General features: G+C 57.3%; 1 protein-coding gene across 1 annotated transcript in view; it reads right to left on the bottom strand.

Annotated features, from left to right (window-relative positions):
- Positions 1–1,703: 1,703 nt before the first annotated feature.
- GRM4 (glutamate metabotropic receptor 4) overlaps positions 1,704–25,762 on the bottom strand; it is a gene marked incomplete at both ends in the record, with an annotated part of 35,887 nt that continues 11,828 nt past the window's right edge. Inside the window, 8 exons of the mRNA XM_084301813.1 lie at positions 1,704–1,753; positions 3,536–3,782; positions 9,169–10,104; positions 10,546–10,682; positions 11,418–11,618; positions 16,142–16,282; positions 16,614–16,768; positions 18,716–18,851. Of these exons, the coding sequence (XP_084157939.1) occupies positions 1,704–1,753; positions 3,536–3,782; positions 9,169–10,104; positions 10,546–10,682; positions 11,418–11,618; positions 16,142–16,282; positions 16,614–16,768; positions 18,716–18,851 (2,003 nt within the window). The remainder of the gene's footprint in view (positions 1,754–3,535; positions 3,783–9,168; positions 10,105–10,545; positions 10,683–11,417; positions 11,619–16,141; positions 16,283–16,613; positions 16,769–18,715; positions 18,852–25,762) is intronic.

The following is a 25,762-nucleotide window of genomic DNA, read 5'->3' as shown; positions in this document are numbered from 1 at the left end:
GGTATTTTGCACTGGTAGGAACACACGTAAAGAGATGGGAAGAAATCCTTGCTGCTTCAGAGGTTGCGACACCACAAACAGCTCCAATGTCGCTGCAGAGCACCCAGCAAGCTGCTCAAAAAAACAGAGCCAGCCCAACTCTCTGGGCCAGCAGCACCTTTTCCTGCCTCCTTTGCCCACCTCTCATTTGTCCTCAAGTGAAAAGAGGAGCTTGGACCTACCTCTCCTTACACTGCAGTAAACAATCAGAGTCACCCCTTTCCAAGTGTCTTTCCACAGCACAGGGACATGGACACCATCAGCAACCACACCAAAGCTCCCAAAACAGGCAAAAGCAAGGCTCAGAACAGCCACCTACCCTGTGCATCGGGCTGTGCTGTCCCAAGAGGCAGGCTGGAGCCTGGGGTAAGCAGGCAGGGCAGGGCTGCTCTCGTTAGCTGGTGACTCCCTAATTAACCCATGTGAGTCTTGATGAGGATGGTGGAGCTGGCCCTGCCTCTAAAGGGAGAAAAGAAGAGGAAATCCCTTCCTTTGCACTGTGCCATCCTCCAGCCTCAACCCACACCTTGGGGAAGAGCAAACACAAAGGACTCAGCCCTTTCTGCCCGATTCTGCCCCAAGCACTGAGCACCAGCTACAGCACGAGCCCTGACACGCTGTGCCAGCGTGGTGCTGAGCTCTCCTTCTGGCCTTGTCCCGGCCCCTCGCGAGGACCCACGTGGAGGGGAAGGGTGCTGAGCCCTGCCTGGGAGCGCTCAGCCACCAGAACCTTCCCCGCTGTCCGAAACCAAGTCACCTCCTGGGGGCTGGACTGAACAGGCACCAAGAGACAGCAAACGCCGAGTGCAAAACCATGGTCTTTTATTAGAAATCTCCTCGTATAAAAATGATCATGCTCTACACAGTCATCGAATAATTCATAAACATCCAGGCACTGAACTTTGTATTTTTTCTTTTTTTTTTTTTTTTTTGACTGGTCAGTACATAAAGCAGACATATTTCAATCCATATGATCATCACGTACATTAATTAACCACCTATAGAAATCAGCACTTTGAACACAGTCTAGGTTTTATTTTATTTTATTTCGTTGTCTCTTTTTTATTTAAATTTTACGTATTTTTTATTTATTTTTCCTTTTTGCAACATATAGAATTTGGTAGGATAAGGGAGAGTGAAGAGTGACAGAGGAATACAGGAACAAAAGAAAATGAGGGATAAAAAATTTAAAAAAAAAAAAAAAAGGAAGAAACCAGAAGGTGCTGCACAACCACAAACAATCTCACAAATTCCAGAAAAGGGAAAATGTTGGGTCATTTTTTGTTTTCTTGTTTTTTCTTTTTTTTTTTTTGCCAAGATACAGAAAAAAATAAACAAAGCCTTGCTGCAGTCCATCAGCTCTTCCCCACATTTCATCCCCCCCTGCTCAACTGTTCCTCTTCCTCCGTGGGGAGGCATGCATCATCACGGTGGTCAGTGATTTCTTTTTATTATTTATTTGTTGTTTTGTTTTTTGCTGCTGTTGAACATCATCATCCCCAGGAGCTCTGCCCCCAGCCCGTCCAGGAGCAGGACCCCGCTGCCACCTCCCTGTCCCATCCCACTCCCCTGCAGCGCCGTGCCACGAGGGATGCAGCTCAGCTCCCTCCCGCTTCGTGGCAGCCGCAGCCTCCCTCCGTGCCAGGCGGTTGCGATCCCTGGAGTTAAATCGCGTGGTTGCTGTAGCTGACGTAGGTCTGTTTGGTAGCCAGCGCTGGAAAGAGAGACAAGTCTCGCATGTATGGGTGACAAAACCTGCCCGCCCTTTCTGGCTCCCATCCCGTACCCCCCATCTGGCCAGTGAGCTGCTGGTGGGGACACGGCCTGGTGTTTGCTCGTGGATCTGGCCAGCCTTGGCACCGGGGACAGTCCCTCTGAGGACCCTGAGCCGTGCCAGAAGAGCTGAGCCCCTGGGGGCTCTCTAAAGACAGATTGCCATGAAGAGAGACCCCGGGAAGTGCCACAAGCCCCAGGATGCATCCTCATATTCCCATTCCCTTCCCTCAAGCTGGACAAACCCACAGATGCTCCACTCTCCCAACACCTCCTCTTGCCCCAGTCCTTCACGAGCCTGGCAGAGCCAGGAAAATGCCAGATAATAACTTCTGCTCCCTGCAGGGCTGTGCTGCTGCCCTTGGGCTGCAGCGTGTCACTTGCTTTTAGTGGCAGCCACAGGTCAGGGAGAGGAGGTGGCAGCAGCTTGCAGCACCCTGGCTCCTCTCGGTGCTCTGGCTGGGCACAATGCTCTGAAGAGACCTTGCCACCAGGTCCCCACAGACCACGGGGCTCAGCAGGCACACAGACACCTCCAGCCAAGGACATGGGGCGAGACACAGAGGTCAGGACACCACAAGCAGCACAAATGCATCCTTTACAAGCCCAGTGGGCTCTATCCACATGGGAGAGCGAAGATGCCAGCAGCTCCCCCTCCCAGTGCTCTGTGTCCACCTCGGTGCCTCGCTGACAAATGAACCTTGCTGGAGATTGCAGACTGGGTTTCCCAGCTAACAATTAGATAGGCCATACGAAATTAGAGCTGACAGAGCTATTTGTTAGCTGCAATGTTTTCGTAGCCAATCTGCCCATATCAAAGCCCCGTGAATTATTTATTCTGCTGTTTATTTCAGGATCCGTGACCCACCAGTGACAGAGTGAAGAACAGACCCTCCGTGCCTCCCACCCTGGCAGCGATGCTGTGCCCAGCTTGCAGCCTTGGCACGCCACTGCACACCCAGCTCCCGTAATCCCTATGTGAGACACATCCGAGCTGGAGATGCAGCAGACAGGAGGCTCAGCTCTCCCTGCTCCCAGCACGTATGAGCCTCGGGGGCTCCTGCTACAAGTCCTGAGTGGGAGAAAGATGCTGAGTGCAGCAGAGAGGAAGTGCCTGCAGCACAGTCAGGCACTGGGATGGGTTGCCCAGGGAGGTGGGGGAGTCCCCGTCCCTGGGGGGGCTCAAGGAGAGGTTGGGGCTGGTGCTTGGGGACACAGCTCAGTGGTGACAGTGGTGGTAGGGGTTGGCTGGACCAGATGATCTTGGAGGGCTTTTCCAACCCTAACGATTCTGTGATTTCCCATTCCAGCCACCCATCAGCATTTCCCATGGGACAGCACACACGGCCTTGCAGAACATACGGAGGGAGTAGGCACGACACATCCTGTCTCACCCACATGGCTATGGTGATGAAAAAATATGATTCTTGGGTGCAAATATATTAACAGAGGGGAAATCTGCCCTGCCAATGGACAGGACAGCTGCTCTCCCGTTGCAGATAACCAGAGCCCACCACCCTCCTCAGGAAGCAGAGTGACCCCCATGACGTTGGACACAGCCCTTCCCACTGCTGGAGGATGGCAGGGGGCATCTGACACCTCCCCGTGCTGCCAGCATCACCTGAGCCCATGCAGCACCGGACAGCCCAGCTGCAGCCTGCCGGCCAGCCAGGCCTTTGGGCTTCCAGGCAGGACCCGCTCCCCGCACCAGGAGCCACATTACCTTGTGTTTCCAGATTTTCGCACAGCTCTGATTTGGCCTCCCCGTTGGGGCGGAAGCCTCCCTTCTGGGAGAACTTGTTGGACATGGTGGCCGCCGTGACCACCGCCTTCAGGCTCCGCTTGCGCTTGGGGACGTTCTGCTCCGGGTGGAAGAGGATGATGTACACCTTGGGCATGTAGAGCATGCCCAGGGACACTGAGGCACTCAGACTCACCGAGATGGTGAGCGTCGTGGTCTGGATGTACATCTGCAAGACACAAGGACACTCAGCTCACTAGGATGAGGGGGGAAATGATCAGCTGGGGAAGGAGGAGAGGAGCAGGGACTGTGCGACCTTGGGGTTAAATAAACGGAGTGGGGAGGCAGGATTGGACATTTGGGCAGTATTGGATCTTAAACATCAGGCTCAAATTGTTGCATAGGCCAAGGCAAAGTACACGTGGAGAAGCCTGCTGCTCTGCTTTTGCTGTTTCCACGCCTGCAAACATGGGGAAATACCACGTTGGTGCCCGACCCGCATTTTGGGACCCCGGCACAGCCTCTCTGCACCAAGCCCTTGCTCCGCAGGAGCCTCCCCCCAGCAAGCTGCTGGCCCCCCAGCTTACAGACATCCCCAGGGACAGGGGCCAAGCTCCCTCTTGACCTTCCCTCTGCTCCCCAGCACCCCCAGCACGCCCCGCCAGCTGCAGGGCAGGAGCTCCAACGCCGTGGTGATGGGCAGAGCGAGGACACCATGGCCACGGAGCATCCCGTGCACCCCCGTCCCCTTCCAACAGGTAATCCCCGTTCCCCAGCTGGCTCCCGGACCGTTGTCATGTAAGTCACATATTACACACCGACGCTGCCTTTCTGCAGTCAAAACTAATTTCACGCTCACTGTCCAGGACTAACAGTGACAGATGTTTTGCGAAATGAAAGCCCATTAATCTGACTGTAGAATAATCCATTTTTCTACGGAAAGCGCTTGGCAGTCTCCTCGCAAGCCGGGGGCATCCGAAGCAGGCAGCAACAGGAGGCGAAGGGACCCCCTCCCTCCTCCCATCCCCACCTCTCGCCCATCCTCTCTCCGCCAGCATCCCCGCTCCCAGCCCCAGGCCCTGTCCTCTCCAGCATCCCCTCCCACAGCTCGTGGCGCACGTGGCAGGGCAGGGAGAGGGCTCGGGGTCTCCTCGTGCCTGTGCACACACCACTATTTTTTATTCCAGCTGCGCTCAGGTGCCGGGGAGGATTCACAGATTGCTAACAAGGAGGCTGAAAGCAGTTTCTGAACGTTATCCCATAGCTGCTTGGTGTCCGGGGTTTCTTCTGGAGTTATTCCTTGGGTGGGATTTGGTGCCCCCAGCTCCCCCGCTGCGTGCATTTAAGCTCAGGCTCCTTTCCTGGAGTCAGTGGAGCAAAAAGGTGACCGAGGGCAGAAGCTGAGCACAGAGGGGCAACCAGGGTCTGCAGGGAGAAGGTGCATGGAGGCAGCTCTGTCCTGGGAGTGAGAGCTGGTGGGAAGCCACAGCTCCTGGCCTGGGCTTTGTCCCACCCCAGGGCCTGCAGGACCTGGGTGCAACCACGCAGAGAAACATTTCGCTTTGTTCTCCCCCTTCAAAAGCAAACACACAGCCCTCGGAGTGTTCCGACCTGACCCAAAAGAAAAAAGCAACCAAGCTCAGTCTGAGTCAGCCAAGAAGTTTGGTTTGTCCCCAGAATAAAACCTATTGCTGTCACATGCGCTGGTTTGTTTGTTCCACCTTCTCTCTATATGCACACAGAGTCAAGTTAGGCAGATTTTAGAAATAAAAATGTCACTTCATCAGGAAAAGTCAAAACATCTCTTTGTGCCAGAATATCTCCTCTTTCTCTCTCTTTTTTCTCCTTCCCCCCAACCCCTTGCTTCTCTTCTTGGCTGAATTCTTTTTTTGGCTGAAGCTCTCCAGACTTTTCTGCAAGCACCCAGGGCCAGGCTCACTGGCAGTGAGGGCAGCACGGGGACACCAGCTCCAGGTCCCCCAAGCCCTGCGTTGGGGACCAGCAAAGCTCGGCACAACGCCCCCAGCCCCGCTGTGGGGCACAGCCGAGGCTCAGCAGCCCCCCACCTCCCCCCCACACTCCTGCTCCTCAGCAGATGCCTTTTGGAGGATCCTCGCTTCGCAGTTCCCATATTTTCTGCCTCTGCAGACTCCCACCCATGCCTCGAGGCTCAGAGGCGTTTCGATGGAGAGGGGAAGCAGCTGAGCTCACACCTGACATCCCCGTGCACACTCCCTGCCGGGGCCACATCCCCAGCACAGCTGGGGGCTTCCCTCTGCCAAGACCCCCGGACCCCCCCAGCACATCTGGGGTCTCCCAGGACCACCACAGCTACCTCCAGCCCGATGAGCCATTCGGCAGAAACTGCCCTGTTTTGGTAGCTGGCGCCAAACCACCTGTTTTTGGTAGCACCGCCAGCTCTGCACTACATCAGGGGCACTTTTTGGCAAGCCCCTTTTTGGCTCACAGAGGAATATTTTTAGCCTGGAGTCCAAACACGACTGCGAAGCACCGTTAACCTCTCGATATACCAGAAAACGACCGTTTCTCACGGTTTCAGTTCCCACTCCCATAATTAGCTTCCAGCCCAGGGCCCTGCTGTGCCCCCGTTAATGGCACTCGAGCAGCCTCCAGGGCCCCCTGAAGCGTGAGCTGCGGTGACAGAGGACGCGACATCTCCGCCTCAGCAGGATCTGATGCCCCATGGCATGGTGAGGAGCAGAGGACACTGCCCACTCCTGGCTCAGGATGCTGCTCCTGCACCGAGCAGGGCAAGCAGCCGAGCAAGCCGTGCTCGCAGCACCAAGTCCTGCATTTTCGGTGGGTGCCGGGGAAGGGAAAACCCCGTCGTCCCTTCCCCAGCAGCGCTAAGCAAACCTCTGGACACTTCTCATTTGTCCTCTCTCCCTCGCTGAAAGCAAATGTGATAAACAGAGAACCAGACAATGACACCGCTGTTCGGCTGCTGCCTTATCAGTGCAGGAAATTGTCTCTTTCTTTAGATCCTCGGTTATTGCTATTTCTGTAACCCGCCGGGATCGGCAGGGATAAGAGGTTCTTTTGAGCAAAGGCTTGGGGGACTTGTTATAATAATATGCCACCTCCATGCAAAGTTGTAGGCACAAGGTGAAGGGAAATGCCAGAAAAATTGAGATTTTTGTCCTGCTGCCCCCCGCCACAAGGCAGCCTTGGCCACGGGGGTCGTGCCGAGGTGCTGGGCGCTGCTGGGTGCTGCGGGGCTGCCCCGTGCCATCCCCCAGCCTCAAGCAAACGCCTGCCATGCTCCGTGAGGACAACAGGGCCCCAGGCAGAGCTCCCAGCTTGTCCCCTGGGTGTGCTGAGCCCCCCGTGGGGCCCAAGTCCCTGCAGGACCAGGGCAGAGGAGGGGGCTCCTGCTGAGCCCTACTGAGCACCCCGGGCAATGCCAGCACCGCTGCAGGGCTGTGCCAGTGCCAACACCCCTAATTCTCATCCCAACAACGTGCTCCAAGCCAGAGCCTCTGCACAGGCTGCACAACACCACCTTTTTCACCTTTTTCTCCCCAAGACCATGAACCAGCAGCTAAAGCATCAAGGCCGGCAGCAAGCAAACACCCGATTCCTCCAGCTGCCCCTCTGGGCTCGTCCATCTCTGTGGCCTGTCCTGGGGATGCTCCAAGCTGGCACCCCCCAGCAGGACGTCCTTGTGCTGAGCCAAAACGCTGCCAGCCCCTCCTGGGACTGCTCAGCGGCCGCCACAGCAGCAGCAAACACTGAGAAAGAGCGCTGTGTCCAAGGGGAGCTGGGAACATCACTTTTTCCGCCTCTAATCAGCTTGTTAGCAGCCTAATAACAGAGAAGCCCTGCACATTACAAGCCCCCGAAGTGAGGCACAGCCTATTGTCGAATTGCTACTTGACAGCCAGCTTTCGGCAGCCCTAAATTATCCCATGACAAGCTGCAGTGAAGAGGTGAGCAACCTTGCGCATAATCTACAATCATTATCATTTCCATCTTTATTACCCACAGTATGCCGAGCACATTAAGGTGGCTTTAAGGGAGCTTTTGTTTTGCAATAATTTCTTAAAAAACCTGCTTTCTTGTTAGTATCTCCCCTGCCATCTCATCAAAATGGAAATGCTGCAAAAGGCTCCATTTATTTCCTTTAATTCTCCTTCACACTTCTGGCTAGAGCAGGCTGGCTTGGCAGAGATTTTTTGGTTGAGACAAGGTTCAAGGTTTGTGTACAGACTCAGGCTCTCAGAGTTTGATGCTCTGAGCAGAAGCAGCTCTCCAGGACGAGTGAAACTCTGGTGTCCACACCAAAAGGCCATCTGGTCTTTGCCAGCAAGCCAACCCTCTTACAATAGGGGTTTCCAAAATCCACACCTTCAGCAGCTCGGCATCGATGTGGACGCACTCGAGGGGGAATTGCCCCAGTTGCAATGGGTCCAGAGGGGGAATCCGAGTGGTGGTCACCCTGAGGATGTCAATGCCAGGGATTTTCAGGAATAGCAGCACCAAGGTTTGTGTGTCACAGGCAGTGCCAGGCTGGCAGGCACGAGCTGCTCGCGTTTAACATAAATGCGATTCTCGATTCTCATTTTGTCTGGCAGGCAAAGGCGATTTTGGTCTCATTCATGAGATTTTTTTCCCTTTGTTCTCACTCATTCTCACTTGAGCACACGTTTCATCCGGGCTGGCCCTGCTCCCATGGGTACTGGCACCGGCAGCACGCTCTGCGCCCAGCACGGGCAGCTGGGGACAGGGAGGGAGGCAGACAGACTGGTGGGTTCCCAGCACAGATCCACTGCTGGGATTGTCCATCCTGTGCTCGTCTACACAAGCAGGACTCAGAGCTGCAGCAGGTCCTGAGGAGCACGGGCTCCCCAAAGCCCCCAGGGACAGCACGGCCCCCCAGGACAGATCCTTGCTGCGCCCCGCTGCAGGTCCCCTCACCTTCTGTGCTGCAGCCACACCGAGGAATTCGTTGTGGGTGCTGTGTTGCCATACTCAGGTATTAATTAAAATTGCAGCAAATTGAGTGAGAAGGCTGCCAGGTGCCCCAAGGAAAGAAGGGAATAGCTCAGGAGCCTGCTCCTCCCTTTCGCTTGCCCCCAGCTCTCTGGGATTTCCAAGAGCATCTCCATCTCTCCATGTGGCACAAGGGGAAGCAGCTGGCTGGGTACTCCTCAGGGTTTCTTGTCCATGGTGCCAATGACGCTGGGGTCCTGGATATGGCCACGTGGGCCCCAGCTGCCCCAGGAACACATCCCCTCCACCCAGCAGCAGCTCACTTCTACCAGCCCTGCTCAGGGAGGGGCAGTAGGGACAACAGGACACAGAAAATGGGAGGGAGAGAGGAAATGAACCAGGAAAGACAGGGAGGGGAGAGGGAGGAAAGACACACACACAGAAAAAAAAAATCTGGAAAAGGAAAGGCAAGAGTGGAGGGTTGGAGGCAGGGGCCTCTGCTCCCTCGTGGAGCAAGAGGTTTCAAATCAATGCTTCTCACCACGATTTCCAAGTGGCAGGGCCGCAGAGCAGCACCCCTCCTGGCTCAGGACACGCCAGCCCCTCGCAGCCCCCTTCCTGGCAGCCCACGGGGCCACCAGCCAAACCGCTCCCCTCCTTACCTTTTCTGCCGACTGCGACGTCCCAAAAAATATAGGGATGAAGGCTAACCACACAATGCAAGTAGTGTACATGGTGAACCCAATGGGTTTGGCTTCGTTAAAGGTCTCCGGGACCCCGCGGGTCTTAATAGCATACACAGTGCAGGTGACCATGAGAAGCATGCTGTACCCAAGCAAACAGATGAGGGAGAGGTCCGAAATGTCACATTTGAGGATGCCCCGAGCAAAGTGGGGGTTTGTAGTCCGCTGGTCCTCGTAGTCAATGACAGAGTGGGACGGGTCCACGATGAACCAGATGCAGACACCCACGAGCTGCAGCGAGATGAGGCTGAAGGTGATGACCAGCTGGGAAGCGGGGCTGATGAACCGGGGAGCACTCACCGACTTCTTGCCCTGCTCGAAGATGCGGTAGATGCGGTTGGTCTTGGTGAGCAGGGCGGCGTAGCTGATGCTCATGCCGAGCCCGAGGAAGATGCGGCGCAAGGAGCAGGTGCTCAGGTCGGGCTCGGCGATCATGAGGAAGGTGGTGGCATAGCAGAGGAAGATGCCCGTCAACAGGACGTAGCTGAGCTCCCGCCCCGACGCCTTGACGATGGGCGTATCGTTGTAGCGCACGAAGGTGACCACCACGAAGAGGGTGGCGATGATGCCCACGATGGCGATGAAGACGGGCACCACGGCCCAGGGCGAGCTCCACTCCAGCTTGATGATGGGGATGGGCGTGCAGCTGGTGTGGTTCTCGTTGGGGCGTTCGTTGAAGTGGCACCTCTTGCAGTGGAACTCGTCCAGCTGGTACTGGTAGCCGTCGCAGCGCTCGCAGTGCCAGCAGCAGGGGATGCCCTTCACCAGCTTCTTCCTCTCGCCTGGCTTGCAGGGCAGGCTGCAGATGGAGCTGGGCAGCTGGCTCCCACCCCCGGGCCACAGCATGTTCTCCACCTGCGGGGTGAGACGGCACCGACCCCACTGATGCTCAAGCCAGGCGTGGATGCATCCCCTCACCCCATCAGTACACCCCCAGCCCTACCCAGCACGGAGAGAGGGGGGTGCTGAAGCTCCCCGTCAGCCTTTTGGGAAATGCAGGGGATTCAACATCAGACACCCAAAGCACAGCCCCTCTACTCTGCTTTTGCTTCTCCTTCCCTTATCAGAGCTGTGGTGTCGGACACCCAGAGGCCCCGTGCCAGCAGGGCATGGCCACACGCACTGGTGGCACGTCACCGTGGCTGAACCACACACGCGTGCCTCTGACACCCCCAGGTCTGGCTGCCTAAAATCACATCCTTAAGTCTTAGGTGAGTTTCCTACAGGATGGGTGCACAGGAAATACCGTGGGACATTCCCTCCCCGGGGACGGGACGCAGCCAGCCCCAGCCGTACCTTCAGGTGGAGGTGGTCGGTCCATTGCCCGATGACTTTGTACTCAGGAGTGGAGTTCCTGATCTGGTACTGGTAGATGTCGTAACGCCCCGGCGCGTCTCCGTTCTCATTGAAGGTCACCGGAGTCCCAGCAATGCCTGCAAGTGACGGAGGGCTCAGCACCCAGAGCACCCAGCACCACGGTGTGCCCTGGGTGACAGCACCCAAGGGCCCAACACTCCCCCTCGGCGTGGGGCTTCTCGCTGCTGGGACTGCTGCCAGCTTCAGCAAGCTGCCAGAACGGTGCCAGCATGAGCAGGGGGAGGAGAAAGGAATTATGGAAAACAAAACTAAGCCCACACCTGAGCTGGCACGGGGGACACCCTGTGGGGATCGACCCACCGGCCCCCAGCAGGAGCCACAGCTCACTGCGAGGCCACGTGCAGTGCTGGTACACCGGCCGTTGCACTGCTTTTTTTAAGAAAGTGGGAAAAGCAGCTTTAATGTTAAATCAACAGATAAATACTAATAAAAGGAGGGAAGAGAAAAATCAAGCAGGAGGGAAAAATAAATAAAAGAGACACTGCAGAGGAGATCACAGAGAGGAGATAAATAGAAGTAATAAGGAGGACAAGACAGAGAATGTTTATTAAAGAGATAGAGGAGAGGAAACGATGCTTTTCCAGAGATCTGAGGACAGACAAGGGCACAGCAGTGTGATGCCGAGGGATTTCTGCCAGCCACACTGCCAGGCGGCAGCACGGGGAGCAGGCAGGACCTGCTGCTACAGCAGTAAATCGTGGGTGCTGCTGCCTGGGTGCCCACGGTGAGGGACAGCCCCAGACACCCAGCCCAGCAGGAGTGACTTCCCCCAGCTCCGGGTACGGACAGACCTGAGAAGTTGACGTTGCGGATGTACTTGAGCAGCTCCACGCCGTCCACCGGGTCCATCCTGGGGCACAGCCCCACCTTGCCAGGACACAGGTTCTTGTGCATGTTGTGCAGAGCGTGCCCCATGGCGTAGACGGCATCGATGACGAACTGCACCTTGCCCTCCTGCTCATACGAGGAGTCCTGGCCGATCCGCTCCCTGTCTGCGAACACACCGAGAGCAGGGCTGCCGCCACCTCGCTGCAGCCAAACCCTTGCAAACAAACCCTCTCATCCCCAGGGCTGAAGCAGCTGGAGGCTCCAACCCCATCCCCAAAATGACAAACCCATCAGGCAGCCTCTTTCCCAGTGGGAAGCTTACACCACCCAGCCATCCCCCAAGGAGGAGCAGCAGGGCAGAAACGTGTCTCAAACCACCCCAAACTCTTCCCCAAACCACCCCAAAAGCCACACTGCAGCTGTAATTCCTGGTGCCAGCCCAAGGCAGCAGCTGCGTTTGCACTGCAGGGCTCAGCCTCAAGCCTGGCCTCCAGCTGAAATCCTGCTGCCAGCGTCCCCGGGCCAGAGGGGCTGGGAGGTGCTGCTGGGGATGCTGAGGTTCTCCCCCAGCCCCTCTGGGCACACCTCGAGGGCTGTTTTGGGTACTTGAGCTGGGCTCATGGGGCAGGAGGGGTGCGGTGCGCAGCCAGGAAACATCCACAGGGCAAACATCCCCACCTCCTCCCTGCAACTTGGTTCTGAGCACGTGGGTGCTGGCAAAACATGGCTTGGAGGTGAGAGCCCTCAGGATGTCACATCCCAGTGCCACGGGACACCCCACGTTACTGGGACACGCTCAGCAGCTCCCAGGGCTGGCGCCCAGCTGGGCTGTGATTCCCATCCCACCCTCACCCCACCGCTGCCCTCGTTCATCTCGCTGGGTGCTCCCACCCACTGGGCTCTACCAGCAGCACCAAGGAACCCCCAAGGCAATCCCCAACACCAGCTGCACGTCCCCTGTCAGGTTCCCGAAGCCCCCACCACTCTGTGCCCCTCGTGTCCCCCCCACCAGCCTGGCTCCCTGCAGACCCCACAGCCCCGGCTGGCCCCATTTGCAGGATGCTGCAAGGACACGATAATTACCAGCAACAGCTGCCTGTCTCTCCTGTCGTAACCACCCTTAATGGGGCTGGAAACGTGTTCATCATTTAGCAAAAGACACCGATTAATGTAGCACGCTGTTAATTACAGCCAAGAAAGTATCTGCCATGGGGTGATGCTGCTTCAGGGAGCCAAAACCTCTGTGGCATGGATGGGTGCCCACAGGGCACCTCTCCTTCAGTGGCAGCAGATTGAAGAGCTTCACCAAAAGCTTGAGCCTCCTCCAAAAGAGGCACGAGCATCCTCGAAAGCTATCTGAGGGCATCCAGAATTAATCCTGGCTCCTCCAAGCAGGCTGGACAGCATCCCCCAAGTCCCCGGGCCGGACGCAGAGGCGCAGCTGACAGCACACTAAAGCAAATTGATAGCGAACTGACCAACAAGAAAAGATGATATCAAGGAGGGGAATTTATAGCCCATCCTTCAAAGTTATAAAAATGCTTTTGGACTACGTGGAGATTACTCATGCGAAACCCGTCAAGTTATCCTTTCTTCCACGTTATTGACAGGGGCTATTAATCTTCTCCCTCAACTTGGGGCCCTTCCCCGCATTCATCTCGGCGCGCAGACAAGCCACTCTGTCTTGTCAAGATAATTACCCGTTAAAAAAAGGGTGTTACAGACTGCACACAGGCGCTGAGCCCCTGGGGGCATCCCAGCCCTGCCGCTGCCCCCAGGAGCCCACCCACGGCAGCAGGAATTAGGCTGGCGTGGAGAGGGGACGAGGTGGAGCAGGATGCTGAGGCTCGTGACGGCACGTTCCCAATGCGGAGACAATAAATCTCCGTGAAACTCTCAGTAGATTAGGGCTGCAAAAGGGATGTGACCCCGCTGATTATAATAGCAGGGTCGTGCATCGTTCTGCAGGGCTGGTAATTAATTCTCAAGCACGCGAGGAGCCTTCACAGGCATCCCTCTGAGGACAGCAGTGGCTATCTGCTCCAGCGGGGTGAGACAGGATCAGCAGCAACTCCAATCCCATGGCCAGCACTGGCTTTCAGCAGGAGTGAATCAAAACCACTCCCAGTTCTGCTCTGGGGAAAATTAGGGTGATGTTGCCTCTCAGTTGCCCTCAGAGCCCCACCAGCCCCTGGGCACCTCAGCACCAAAGCTGGAGGTGCCGGTTTGGAGAAGCTGTGGGTTTTAAGGAACGCAGAGGCATCCCCCATCTCTGCCCAGCCCTACCCACCAGCAGCCTTTCTTCATCTTAACAAACACGTAAATGGGGCATATCCTCCCCTGTTGGCCCAGCTGGGACAGACTGTGCTGGAGAACTGCCAGTCCCACAAAAAAAAATAAAAAATATTGGGCAGAGACTGGAGAGGAGCAAACCAAGGAAAAGAATACGAGGAACTGCAAGCACAGAAGGAAAATCAAACCAAAGCCCTCTCCCCTCCACCCGCATTGCTGCACTGCATCCACCAGCAGCCTGGAATCTCCAGCCCTGCTTCAAAGCACAGCTACCATCCAGCCCCACTAAACGAAGGCAATTAATTAGCTTTCCGGACAAAGCTTGGCCTGTAGGGACCAGGAGCACCCTGCGGGCACCACTGTGGGTCACGGCTGGGGGACGCAGCCCTCAGCAGACCGGGGACATGGCCCCATGGGGGAGCTCGGTGGGGGTCTGGGGAGATCCCCCTGCAGGAGCAGCTGGGAGACAGCTCCCGGGCTGATCCTGCTCCCAGCAGGGTGACACTGGGACAGGAGTACACAAATGCTGCAGGGCTGGTCTTAGGGCCAGCAGGAATCACCCCAAAACCGTGTACCCCCCCACACGCACACTCTCTTCACCTTGCAGCTCTCCCAGGCGTGACCCAGAGCGATGCACTGTCCTGTTTGGTGAGGGAGCTTTTGGGTTCCTGTGTTGGGATGCAAAGCACTAAGAGCTGGCATTTCCCAGTGCATTTTGTGTTCTACCCAAACGGGAAGCTCATGGAGAAAACCCATATAACTCCTACAAAACCACCCTACATGGGGCATTTGCATAAATCTCGCAAAGCCGGCACGCATGGCACCACGCAGGCAGGCTGCTTACTCCAGGTCCTGCATTATTTCCCCTCTCTGTTAATCTGCCAAGCAAATGTTCAGGAGATAATTTATTTCCTGACAAATTCCGATAATTTGAAGACAGCTCCTAGGACATTTGCCATGTCATGGTTTCAGCTGCCTCCACTAATACCTTAGGCTTGAAATATTGCTCGCTTTAGCACTACATTGCTATGAAGATGAAGACATCAGTGCTTTGCAGGACCTCCTCATGCATCTCCCGGTGCTGGGGATTTCCTGATGCAATCAGGGACAAGCAGGGGGCTCTCAGATACCCGAGAGTTTGGGCACAGGCAAGTTTTCTCGCTGCCCTTATGGCTTGCTGAACCCTGTGCAACAGGCACAAAGCTCCTGCGGTGTGCGAAACCCCTTGCCAAACCCACGAGACACCCCCAGGTCAGATCGTTTGGGGGTTGCCTTCAAGGGTGAGGATGTACAAGCACCATCCCGCCGGTCCACAGCGGTGAAAGGGGATTAAAAAATCAGCCCCTTCCCAATCCAACTTCCCAGGCACAGCCAGGCCCATCCACCCATCGACGTCCACACACAGCTTGTGCCCAAGTCCCTCCTGAGGGGGCAGGGGGGGACGTGCAAACATCCCCACGTCCCGCTGCCTCGCAGCCTGCCAGCCGCCGTGGCGTTATCGGTCTTCAGCCGGTGCCAGGCAGGCAGCAAATCGCTCCCATCTCTCAGCAAACATGTCACCTCCTCGAGCCTCCAAGCAGCACCTCAGCAGCAGCGCTGTCAGCCAGACAGATCCCCGGCTCGCCTTGTTTACCGCGTTAATCCCGACAAGCCTGCTTTAGCTGGAAGTGGCTAAAAACACCCGACGGGTTTTAAGGAGGAGGCCAGGAGGCTTGCGCTGGGCTCTGCTGGGGCTGGAGCACCCAAGGATGCCCCATTCCCTGCCCGGAGAGGAACAAGGACACCTCAGCCCGACTGGGTTAGACTGGAGCTGTTTGCAAAGGAATGAGGAGGCACCAGCGGCTCCGTGACTTTCACAGGACAACGGTGCTTCTGCCAAGCATGAGATGAGAGAGAGGCAGTTATCCAAATGCTGCTAAATAATGCAGAATCCAGCCCAAATCTGGGTGGCTTTGTGCCTGCAGGTAGCGGGGCCAAGGGAAGGGAGCTGTACAAGAAACGTGTGAGAGAGGGAGCAGCCTTGGGAGCTCTGCACAGGGACCGTGCCTCACACACACAAACCTAGCACACTCCACGTCTCCTAAATCACAGACAGCACACAGGGACGGACAAGAGCATTTCTGGAGCATCGTTCCCTCCTGGCTTTCTTGCTTAGTCCAAAACCCACGTTCACACCCGAAACCGCCACGCACAGAGCATCGATTGCCACGCAGCTGCCCTGAGCTGGGCTGGCAGCTCCCGAGCAGCGGGGACACGGCTGAGCCGAAAGGCCATAAGGGGAAAGCAACCAAAACATCTCTAACGCCTGCCCTGGGCTCTCAGCCATCGCCTTCACGTCCCTGCCGAGCCGGCGTGGTGCAGCCACGCGTGCCCGCAGCATCCCCACGCTCCTTACTGGTGCACTTCTTGATGCTGCTGCCCTTCTTCAGCGCGTGCCGGCTCAGCTTGCAGTGGAAGTTTTCCTCCCAAAACTCAGCAAACCAGATGTTTCGGCGGTTGTTGTCCAGCGTCCTGCTGGAGAAGTAGCGGTCGAAACCTGCCCAGGGGAAGAGGGGACGAAGGGGGGTGAGCCTCTGGGCTGGGGGGGAGATGCTCAGCGTGGCCCAAAAGGGCAGAGGGGAAGGAAGGGGCCTGTGGGCAACTGGGTTTTGGGAATAGAGGGATTGTGGTGGGTTTGTGCCCGAGCTCCCCCCCAGGCAAAGCAAGGGTGGCTGCAGGCTGTCAGCACCCCAGGTTGAACCCCCCTGGGGACAACCCCCTGGAAAATGCTGAGCCTGTGATAGCCAAAACCTTGTGGTTAAGGGATGCCACAGGGGGGACAGCCAACCCGGGGGGAGCTGAGCGAACCCCCCAGCACAGTCACTTACCTTTGACAGAGACCCGCTTGGGCAGGATGGTGACGGAGCCCTCGGCCACCTCCTCCAGGTGCAGCACCGGGGCGATTTTGGAGCCCCAGCTGTCCGAGCCCATCCAGATGAAGTGTCCTGTCTGGTTCGCCCTTTTGGCTGCCTCCAGCACCCTCCTGTGGAGAGAAGCAGCAGGCGCTGAGCGGCAGCACGGGGTCAGGACACCAGCTTTGTGCCCGTGTCCCCAAAACAGCATGGGGTGGGAGCAGGGCTCGGTGCCGTTGGCATCCCCCAGGCACCGCACACAAGGTACGAGAGCAAAGCACGCTGCTCAGCTCCCGCACCCTCCGTCCTCCCCAGCCTAGGCACAGAGGCTGCTTCTCCCACTCTATTTGCATATTTGCTGACTGGTAATTGAATTTCTCCCTTAATTACCCAACATTAGGAAAAAAGAAATCAGGTTATGCTGCAGCAGGCAGGAAAAGCAGCGGCACTGGAGAGTTTGCGTGCTCTCAGCTCCAGGCAGCGTGGAAAACAGCGGCAGAGAAGCAGCCAGCACTGCCAGTGCCCTGGCGAGAGCTGAACTGGGCAGTACTGGTGCCAGTTGTGCAGCCGAGCAGCGGTGGGGAGCTGGAGATGGTGCCTGTCCCACTGAGCACGTCTCGTGGCAGCCAGGCACTCGGCTGCACGCGTTTGCACGCTCCGCTGGTGCCAGCCAGCTCAGGATGTCCCAGGAGGCAGAGGGGACCTCTCCCGGATCTGACCATCCACTTGCTTTTCCCTGGGGCTCGCCATCGCCTCGGGTTCGTGTGCAGGTCCCCAGGGTGGTTTCATCTCCAGTTGCAGCAAGGAGGCAGGTTTATGGGTTTGTGAGTCACCCCTGACATCGGGAGCTGATCCCTTCAAGTCCAGATGGTGCTCAAAGCACGTAATAAGGAAAAAGAAAAAAAAAAAAAAAAAAGAAAAAAAAAAAACACGCACACAGAGCAGAGAGGTGATGAGATGGGAAGAGGCCGTCGTTCCTGGGGGCTGCAGGGCCAGCAAGCCTGCAGGGAGCCACACGGGCTGCTCCACATTCACCCAGGGCTGCCCCACGCTCCTGACACATCCCACCACGGAGCAGGGCACAGATTTCAGCAAAATGTCCTGGGCCCAATCTGCTCCATGGCTCAGCCCTGCAGGGTCGGGGCAAGCAGTCGGGGTCAGGGCTCTGCAGGTGGAGCTGGCATCAGGGTGGGCATCGCGGTCGTGCCTGTGCCACGGCTAAACCCACGCTCACCCCCGTGCAAGCTGGTGTATAGAAAGCAATCTTCATGGGATATTATCCTGTTTGGATGGGTAAATGCTTACAAACGCCAGTTAATGGGGCTTGCCATTTACACAGCAAGGTAAATCCCCCGTTTCTCAATACACAGCCGTGTAAATGTCACGTTTGCAGACATTTCTATTAAGGAAGGAAAAAAAAAAAACTCGCAGCATTTGCACATCTGATGTAAACTGATTTAAAATCGCAGTTTACCCACATTTACATAATGTTTGCTGATTAATAAATTAGATACTTAGGAAATCAAGGGTATCTCCATCTGAATCATTCTGCTCCACAAACAACGGGAGCTGCAAGATGTTGCTGCACTTGTGGAGCTGCTCATCGCCTCCAGGAGTGGCTGCAGACCCAGTGGGCAGCACGGGTGTGTGGGGAGGGGTCCCCAAAAGGCCCCCCCAGGTCTGCACTGAGGGGCTGAGGCTGCACGGCACAGCAGAGCCAGCGCCTGGAGGAGGCACCCCGCTAGCTCTGGCCCAGCCCGTGAGCAGCATGAAGCACCCGGGGTGTGACAGCAGGGGCTGCCAAAGCCAACAGAAAGCAGATTTTTCCCCCTTTGCGCTCTGTCTTGCTGGTGTCCCATGGCAGAAACCCCCCAGGTGGCCAGTTTGAAGTCAGCTCTGGTGGTCCCCGCTGCAGACAGGTCTGTGCCACGCTGCAGCCCCAGCCGGGTGCTCCCAACACAGCGCCCATCTCCAGCCACCAGCAGCCCATGTCCCACGTCCTGGCCAGAGCACGTGTCGGGCACCCTGCAGCGCGTCTCCCCCAGCCTCCCCTCGCGGCCCGGCCGGCCCCTCCGCACCTGATGTCGTCTTCGTTAGCGAAGATGATGACGGCCCGCGCGTGGGAGGTCTCCAGGAGGCGGCGGATGATCTTGTCGAACTCTCCCGGCTTGGGCTCCCGCGGGATCTTGACGGACTGGGCCACGCACACACCCCCTGAGGCACAGAGCACCCGGCACTGAGACCCCAGCTCCCACCCCGTGCCCCCCGCCCCTTGCCTTCACCCAGTCACACCAGGGGATGCTGACGCTCCCCGGGTCCCCCCAGAGCCACCCCATGCTTGGAGCACGTCCTGCAATGGCTGCACCAAGCCTGGGGGGAGCATGGGGGGCACAGTCCCCCCCATGGGACCCTCCCCTTCCCAGCACCCAGGGCTGGGTTGTGCAAAGGGCTCTGCTTGTGCAACGGGCAAATACTGGATGAAACGACCCTTGGGGAGAATCGTGGATGTGCCACAGCCCTGGAGGAGTCCCTCAGCCCCGGGACAGCAGCAGCACAGCCCCGCAGGGAGTTTTATTCCCTTCCCTGGAGCCAAGCTCCCCAGCCCCACTCCTCTCCTTCCCCAGGTGCATGCCCAGGGATCCCCAGGTGCTTTCTGCCAGGCTGGGGAGAAGCCTCCCAGGCTGATCCCCAAGGCAGCCATGGGACATTTGCAAAAGCAGCTAATTAAAATTAAAAGAGACAGAGGGAAGCTGGCAGCTGGACGAGTCCCCACGCACGGCTGCCGGGCTCCCAGCCTCCAGCTCAGCAAAGCCAGGGCCCTCCTGCTCCAACGTTTTTGCAGATGCCAATAAAGAAAGAGATGAGAGAGAAAATTAAACATTGCAGGACCTTCTGGATGTAATTGATGGTCTCAATTTGCATAGTAAATGACACGGCTGATGCCTCACCTGCCACTAAAAGATCCCCGCTTAAGCAAAGGTCAGAGCAATTAACAGGCGGGCTGAGAGTCCCCCGATTACAATTACGGCACTGGAGAGGAGCAGGAGGAGCACAGGGAGAGGCCACGAGCCGGAGGCCTCCAGGAGAGGAGGCTTCACTCCCTCCAGCAGGGCTGGGGCAAAATGGGGTCGTTTGCCCCTTGTAGCCCAACGACCGAGAGAGGGGCCGCCTCCCAACGCAGCCAAACCACGGAGACTTTTTATTTTTTTTATTTTTTTCCCCTCCGGTAAGAAACCGGGCCAATCTGATGTTTGTTTCCCATCTGGGGAGCCAGATGGATGGAGAGGAGGGAGCTGGATGAACAGACTGCCGGACAGACAGCTCGGCCCGGCGCGGGGGGCAGCAGCAGGCGGTGCCGGCGGGACGGGCACATCCCTGCCTGGGGCACGCGGGGCCAGGCTGAGACGGTGGCTCGGGCTACACAGCCAGTGTGGCTTAATTACAGTTTCCATAGCAATAAGAGGAAAAAATTCAACCAAAGCAGCAGTTTGCAAACACCAGAGCCTTCCAGGAGCCCCGGCACAGGCAGGCAGGCGGGCGCATGCACGTGACAGCGCTGGGGACAGTGTGGCACCGTGCCACCGTGTGCCAACACCATGAGGCTCCCAGTAACGAGGCCTCCAGTAACAAGGCCCCCAGTAACGAGGCTCCCAGTAACGAGCATCCCACAGGCAAGCCGCCTGTTCCTCCATCTGAGCACACACAGGAGCAGCACAGGGCCATGGGGTGCTGTGGCGCGTGCCCAGAATCTGCAGCCCCGCTCCCTTCCCAGCAGGGCCAGAACAAAGCCAGCTTTGGGACTTTGCCAGCGCAGCAGCAGCGTGGGGTCGCCCCCACGCATTTATTGCCCTTTTTTCCCCAGGCAGCAGCTCTGAGCATCCACACTGCTCAGACAAACGCTGCCACCAGGTGAGCGCTGGCCAAGGGCTCGCTGCTTGTACGCATGGGATGAGGAGGTGGCGCAAGAGATGGGCCCATAAATAAATAAGAAAGGAGACTAAATCGATAGCAATTCAGAAGTGGCTGAGTTACGCAGCAGCTCTGTTAAATCAAACTAACGAGGAATGTAACAAAAAAAAAAGGATACGGCCAATTAGGGCGTAATGAGGACCTTATTACCGCAGCGGCTGGAGAGCACGGAGCATGCGAGCAGGATGCAGCCAGGCCAGCAGGAAGGAAAAGCGAGGAGGGAAGCCCAGCGAGCCGGCTGGATGCAGCAGGAAAACTGCCCTAAGGATGGACACTGGTGTCTGCAGCTCCTCCAGTTTACTAAAGCTTATTGGGGCTCTCCTTACTTAAAAATAGCAACACAAAAAGCAGCCCAGGTGAAAGCCCCAGAGGGTCTGGGAGCCCTCCTCCTGCCCCCATGCAAATGCTGGCAACACCAATTAATAAATATAGCTTTGCTTCCTAATTAATGGTCTGGGAGAAGTCCAGTGGAGCAGGGGGAGGGAGCAGCTCAGTGGCACCCCGCTCACCTCCAGCAGCCCCAGCTTTTAGCACTTGCATTATTCATGGCCCCCGGCACTGCGGCAGGGAGGGGGATTTGCCAGGCGATGCTCCCGCTACCTCTACAACACTGCCTTTAGTCAGAACACTCCTTTAGAGCAAGAAATTAAAGAGACGAGGTGGGGACTGGGAGGCAGTGGCCGCTCTCCCTCCTCCGCCAGGATGGCACAGCATCGCTCCGGGACCCCGGGGCCAGGGAGGAGGCAGGAGCTGAGCTCCTTTTGTCCCCCAGCTTTGGGAGAGAGCCGGAGAGGCGCAGGAAGACCGGGGAAGCACCCCACAGCCTGGAGATACTCAGAGGCAGGCACCGGGTTTAAGGATGCTCAAGCACTAGATGGCATCCTGCTGATGGGAAGCACCGAGGGGTGCAGAGCTCCCGCAGCAAGAAACAGCCCCAAAAAAGGCACAAGCAACAGGCTGGCTGTGGGGCCACCCATCTGAACACCAGGAGCTGAACGCCCAGGGGTCTCTCTTCATCCCCGGGAGCAAAACTGCAACAAACGTGCAGCAGCCCCGTGCGCCCAGCCCAGCCGTGCAAAGCAGCCCTGTGGGCAAAGCCCTCCCCGAGCAGAGCGCAGCCCACGCGGTCCCCAAGCACGTGGCCATGTCCCCCCCGCTCATGTCCCCTCCCGGCGTCCCCACGCCGCCGCCAGCCGCTCGCCCGGGGACTCTCCTCGCTGCGGCAGGGTTAAGGCGTGTTGTCAAACACAGGTCAGGGTTTAATCTCCACCATTATGGGCTCGGTGGGAGCGCAGCTGCTCTGGGAAGCGCAGCGCTCAAGTGCCCTCTTGATTGCAGGTAGATAATAAGCTTTTGCTGTCGCTAACATACACCATCAATCAGGGAGCGCTTTGCCTGGGCTCCCTGCAGAGCTGGAGGCTGCGGAGCACTGTGCAAACACCTCGGGTTGGAGCAGTGGGGGCTGATGCAGCCACGCTGCAAACAGGGACGCGCACGGCCCCCCACCCAGCTGGGAATTGCTCCCTGTGCAGCCCGAGGAGGGGATGGGGCCGTGCACAGCCCAGCTGCGGCGGTGTTTTGTAAGCTTGGCAGGAGGCTGCAGCAGCCCCACGCTAGCTTGGCACGGGGACACGCAGGGATGCTGCAAACCCACAGCCAAGCAGGGGCAGGAGGCCAAGTCCGGGCACCTCTGGCTGCTCCCACTCCCAGTAAGCCCAATTGCCACTGGGAACACCCGACAGGTCCCTGTGCCTACACCCAAAACATTGCACGGAGCAGCGGGGAGCACCCACCCCTGACCCAGCCGCACCCCAGCACATGCCCACCCCACGCTGTGCACTCCCCAGCCTCCCCTTCGCAAATGAGGCCGTTTAAATGAGGTTTCCAAGCCCAGAGTCTTTAATTGGAGAGCCAGTGGCTGCACTTCCCTGCCCTAGGACTCATTATCCATGCCACTTCAAAGCCCCGAGGACCTGACTCATTAGAGGAGAAGTCATTAGGGGCACATCTCCATGCCCTCGTGGAGGCAAAGCTCCTGGCAGCGGGGATGGCTTTGGTCTAACCGGGGAGCACAGGGCGAGAGCAGGCGCTGTCCACGCGTCCATCCACCCTCAATGCTGCGGCCACGGGAGGCTTTGCACTTTGGGGACATCTCCCCTGGCTTGTGGGTACCTGCAGATAGGCAGGGCTGGGGACAGGAGGCTGATGGGGACACATTCCCGTGCACAAGTCAGCCGAGTAGGGCAGCATCAGCAAGGCACCCTGCTCCTCATTACAGGCAGCTCTAATCCCTCCTTCGTGGTGGCAGAGCCCTAATGAGAGCGATGCTCAGATCACCCATGCTTGGAGGCAGCCCCACAGCTCCCAGTCCCACTGTTGTCGTAGCACCCCCGCTACCAGCTCACTTTCTGGGGGAACCTGGGGACACCATCCTATTTCTGTCGCCCCAAGCCAGCCCCAGTGCGTCCTCGAGAGCAGCAAGATCTCAGCAACGACTCCAGCACTTCACTGCGAGACGGGCATCGAACCACATCCCTCCTGGGAACACAAAGCAGGGAGCAGTGGCAGCCCCCCAAGCCCCACATTTTTGGAGCCCTGTCCCACACGGTCGGTGGCTGGTCCTCCTCACACAGCCCGGGTTCCCGGCACACGTCACATCGCATCGAGCCTCCGTCACTGGAGGCTCCTGGCACTCGCTGCCAGCCTCATCCCTGGAACGGGTTCAATTGCTGCTCTTTAGTGCTTTGAAATCTCATCAGACATTATGAATCTGAGCAATTTGCGCCTGCTTTTCAACTGCCTGCATTGCCAGGCTAAGTCAGTAATTAATAAATTTGCAACAGGGGAAAAAGAAAGGGGGGAAAAAAGGCAAGTCTCCACTCTGCTCCGATCGGGAGCCCTGGGAGGCAGTGCTGTGGTGCAATGGCACCGCGAGGTTCAACTCCTCTGGGCAGTGAGACAACTAAATTTGTGCTCTGTGTTTGGAATCCAGGTTTCTCCCTTAGGTACCAACCCCACAGACTGTGCCCATGGGAAGGAGTTTCTGCCAAAGCCCCCTGCTCCTGCAGCCCCCCCAACGCTGCGCCTCTTTCCCCCTCACCCTGCTCCAGCTTGGAGCTGGGAAGAGCCAGCAGACTCAGGGATTTTAGGGCTTTAGAACCAGATTTCACCATCTTTCCCCAACCCACTGCGAGCATCACTCTGCAGAGACCCTCACCCATCGCACAACCCCACGAGCTGGGCCTGGAAGTGACAGATCAGTCCCGAAAGCAGCACTCTTCCCTTCATTTACCTCATGTACCGTAACCATTTATCTGCTCCCTCCTAACCCAAGCCCACAACATGGAGAACAGAAACGTGCTCTGCTTCACCCCTTGTGGCCCCCCTGGGGCCATCGTCCTGCCGTGTGTCACCGCATCGTGGACAGGACAGGACCCAGCGTGCCCCAGAAATGTTAGGGACCAGCCACCAGCGTGGGCTGCTGCCAAACCCCAGAGTCAGGCTCCGAGCCAGAGCCGTGCGCCCGCCCTGACCCCAACCTCTCCGTCCTGCCTCGCTCTCCTCTTCCAGCACACAAAGGGCTGTAGGTCACTGTAGGCCATGAAAACAAGAAAACAAGGAGTGGAGTTAAGAGGTGGTGTCAGTGGTATTTACAGGCAGATTTCAGGCAGCAAACGCTCCCCAAGCCCTGGGTCTGCAGGGAGGTGTTTTCCCAGCCGTGCCCAGTGCTCCCAGTCTGGCCCTAGCTTTCCCCAGCCTGTGGGGTCCTTTGCATGCAGCAGCAAAGAGCCCGAGGGCAGAGAAGGTTATTTTAGGTGGGGAAACTGAGGCACGAGGCTGTTTGGAGCCAGAAGAGAGCCTGGCATCCTGCCTGCCTCCCTCCTGGCTGCATTATAGCACACGGTATTGACTGTAGCGAAAAGAGGCAGAGAGGGTGGAATAAATAGAAAAGCAGCCCAGGAAACATGACTTCAGCCTCTGCGGAGCCTGAAGGAGTCTGGAGACCCAAAGCAGCGATGGCACCAGAGCCCCAGTGAGCAGACCTGTCCCTCGCTGAGCGTGCCCCCACCGGTGGGGGGCTCGTGGACGCTCCCTGTCCCCATCCCACACACAGCACAAGGAAAGTGCTGGGATAGGAAAGGTGGCTGCAGCCAGACCCACATGAGCAAGGGATGGGTATAACCAGGCTGGTTCTGGTCTCAGGATGCCAGGGATTTTTCCTGAGCCACGCTGTGGAGGTAGATGCTCAGCTTGAGCCCCAGAGAGGACAGAAAAGCCACCAGCCTCAGAGCAGGAACGGGTTCACCCGAAGCCCAGGCTGCAGATCCAGCCCCGGAGCAGGCACCGTGCCACGAAAAAATTTCCAGCTCCGTGCCGGGTGCTGAGCAGAGGATTTGGCTGGGGAGCGGAGACGCCAGCAGCAAATAGCAGCCCTCCGGTGAGACGCAGTAATTGAGTGCTGACTGCAGAAGAACAGCAATCCTCCGAGATGAAAGGGAGCCGGGCAGCCCTCCTCGCCCGGCTCTGCATTACTGCTAATCACACCTCCTTTCGTCACAGGGCTGAAGGTCACCCGCTTTAATTCCTGCGCTCTTTGCTGGAGGTGGTGGCGTGCCAAAAAAAGTTCTCCCTGCAAGAAGCCCTGAGAAATAACCAGCAGCTGTGCTCCCGTCCATCCCACAGAGGTGGCATCTGCAGGACCGGTGGCATCTGCTCCCCAGGGCAGCCACCTCCACGCTTGCACATCGAATCCTTTGAAATGTGGCACTCGGTGCTGCCTCACACCTTAAGACTCAGGAGCAGCTGAAGCCCACGTTCAGCATCACCCAAACTTCGTGCGCGGGGCTGCGATCGTCAGATCCCCCTTTGGGGGTGACATTCTGATGCATCGAGCAAAAGTAATGAGCCCGGCTAAAAGCAGAAAGACAGCCATGAATGTCACATGGTAATGAACAAATGCATCGCAAATACATATCAGGCTCTTAACTAAAAATATAGAAAACTCAGCGAAGGATAAAACAATAGAGGGGGGAAATGACAGTGTAAAATTGATCCAGACACATGACTAAGGAGTCGTGCGTTTGCCTAGAAATATTGCCCTCTTCACAAAGCAGAGCGCAGCACATTACGACGCATGGCATAACACGCTGTGCACA

The sequence above is a fragment of the Netta rufina genome (genome assembly GCF_964035555.1).
Source record: "Netta rufina genome assembly, chromosome: 26".
In the NCBI taxonomy this organism is placed as follows: Eukaryota; Metazoa; Chordata; class Aves; order Anseriformes; family Anatidae; genus Netta; species Netta rufina.
Note: the sequence above shows the minus strand (reverse complement) of the source record. Positions and strands in the feature narration are given on the sequence as shown.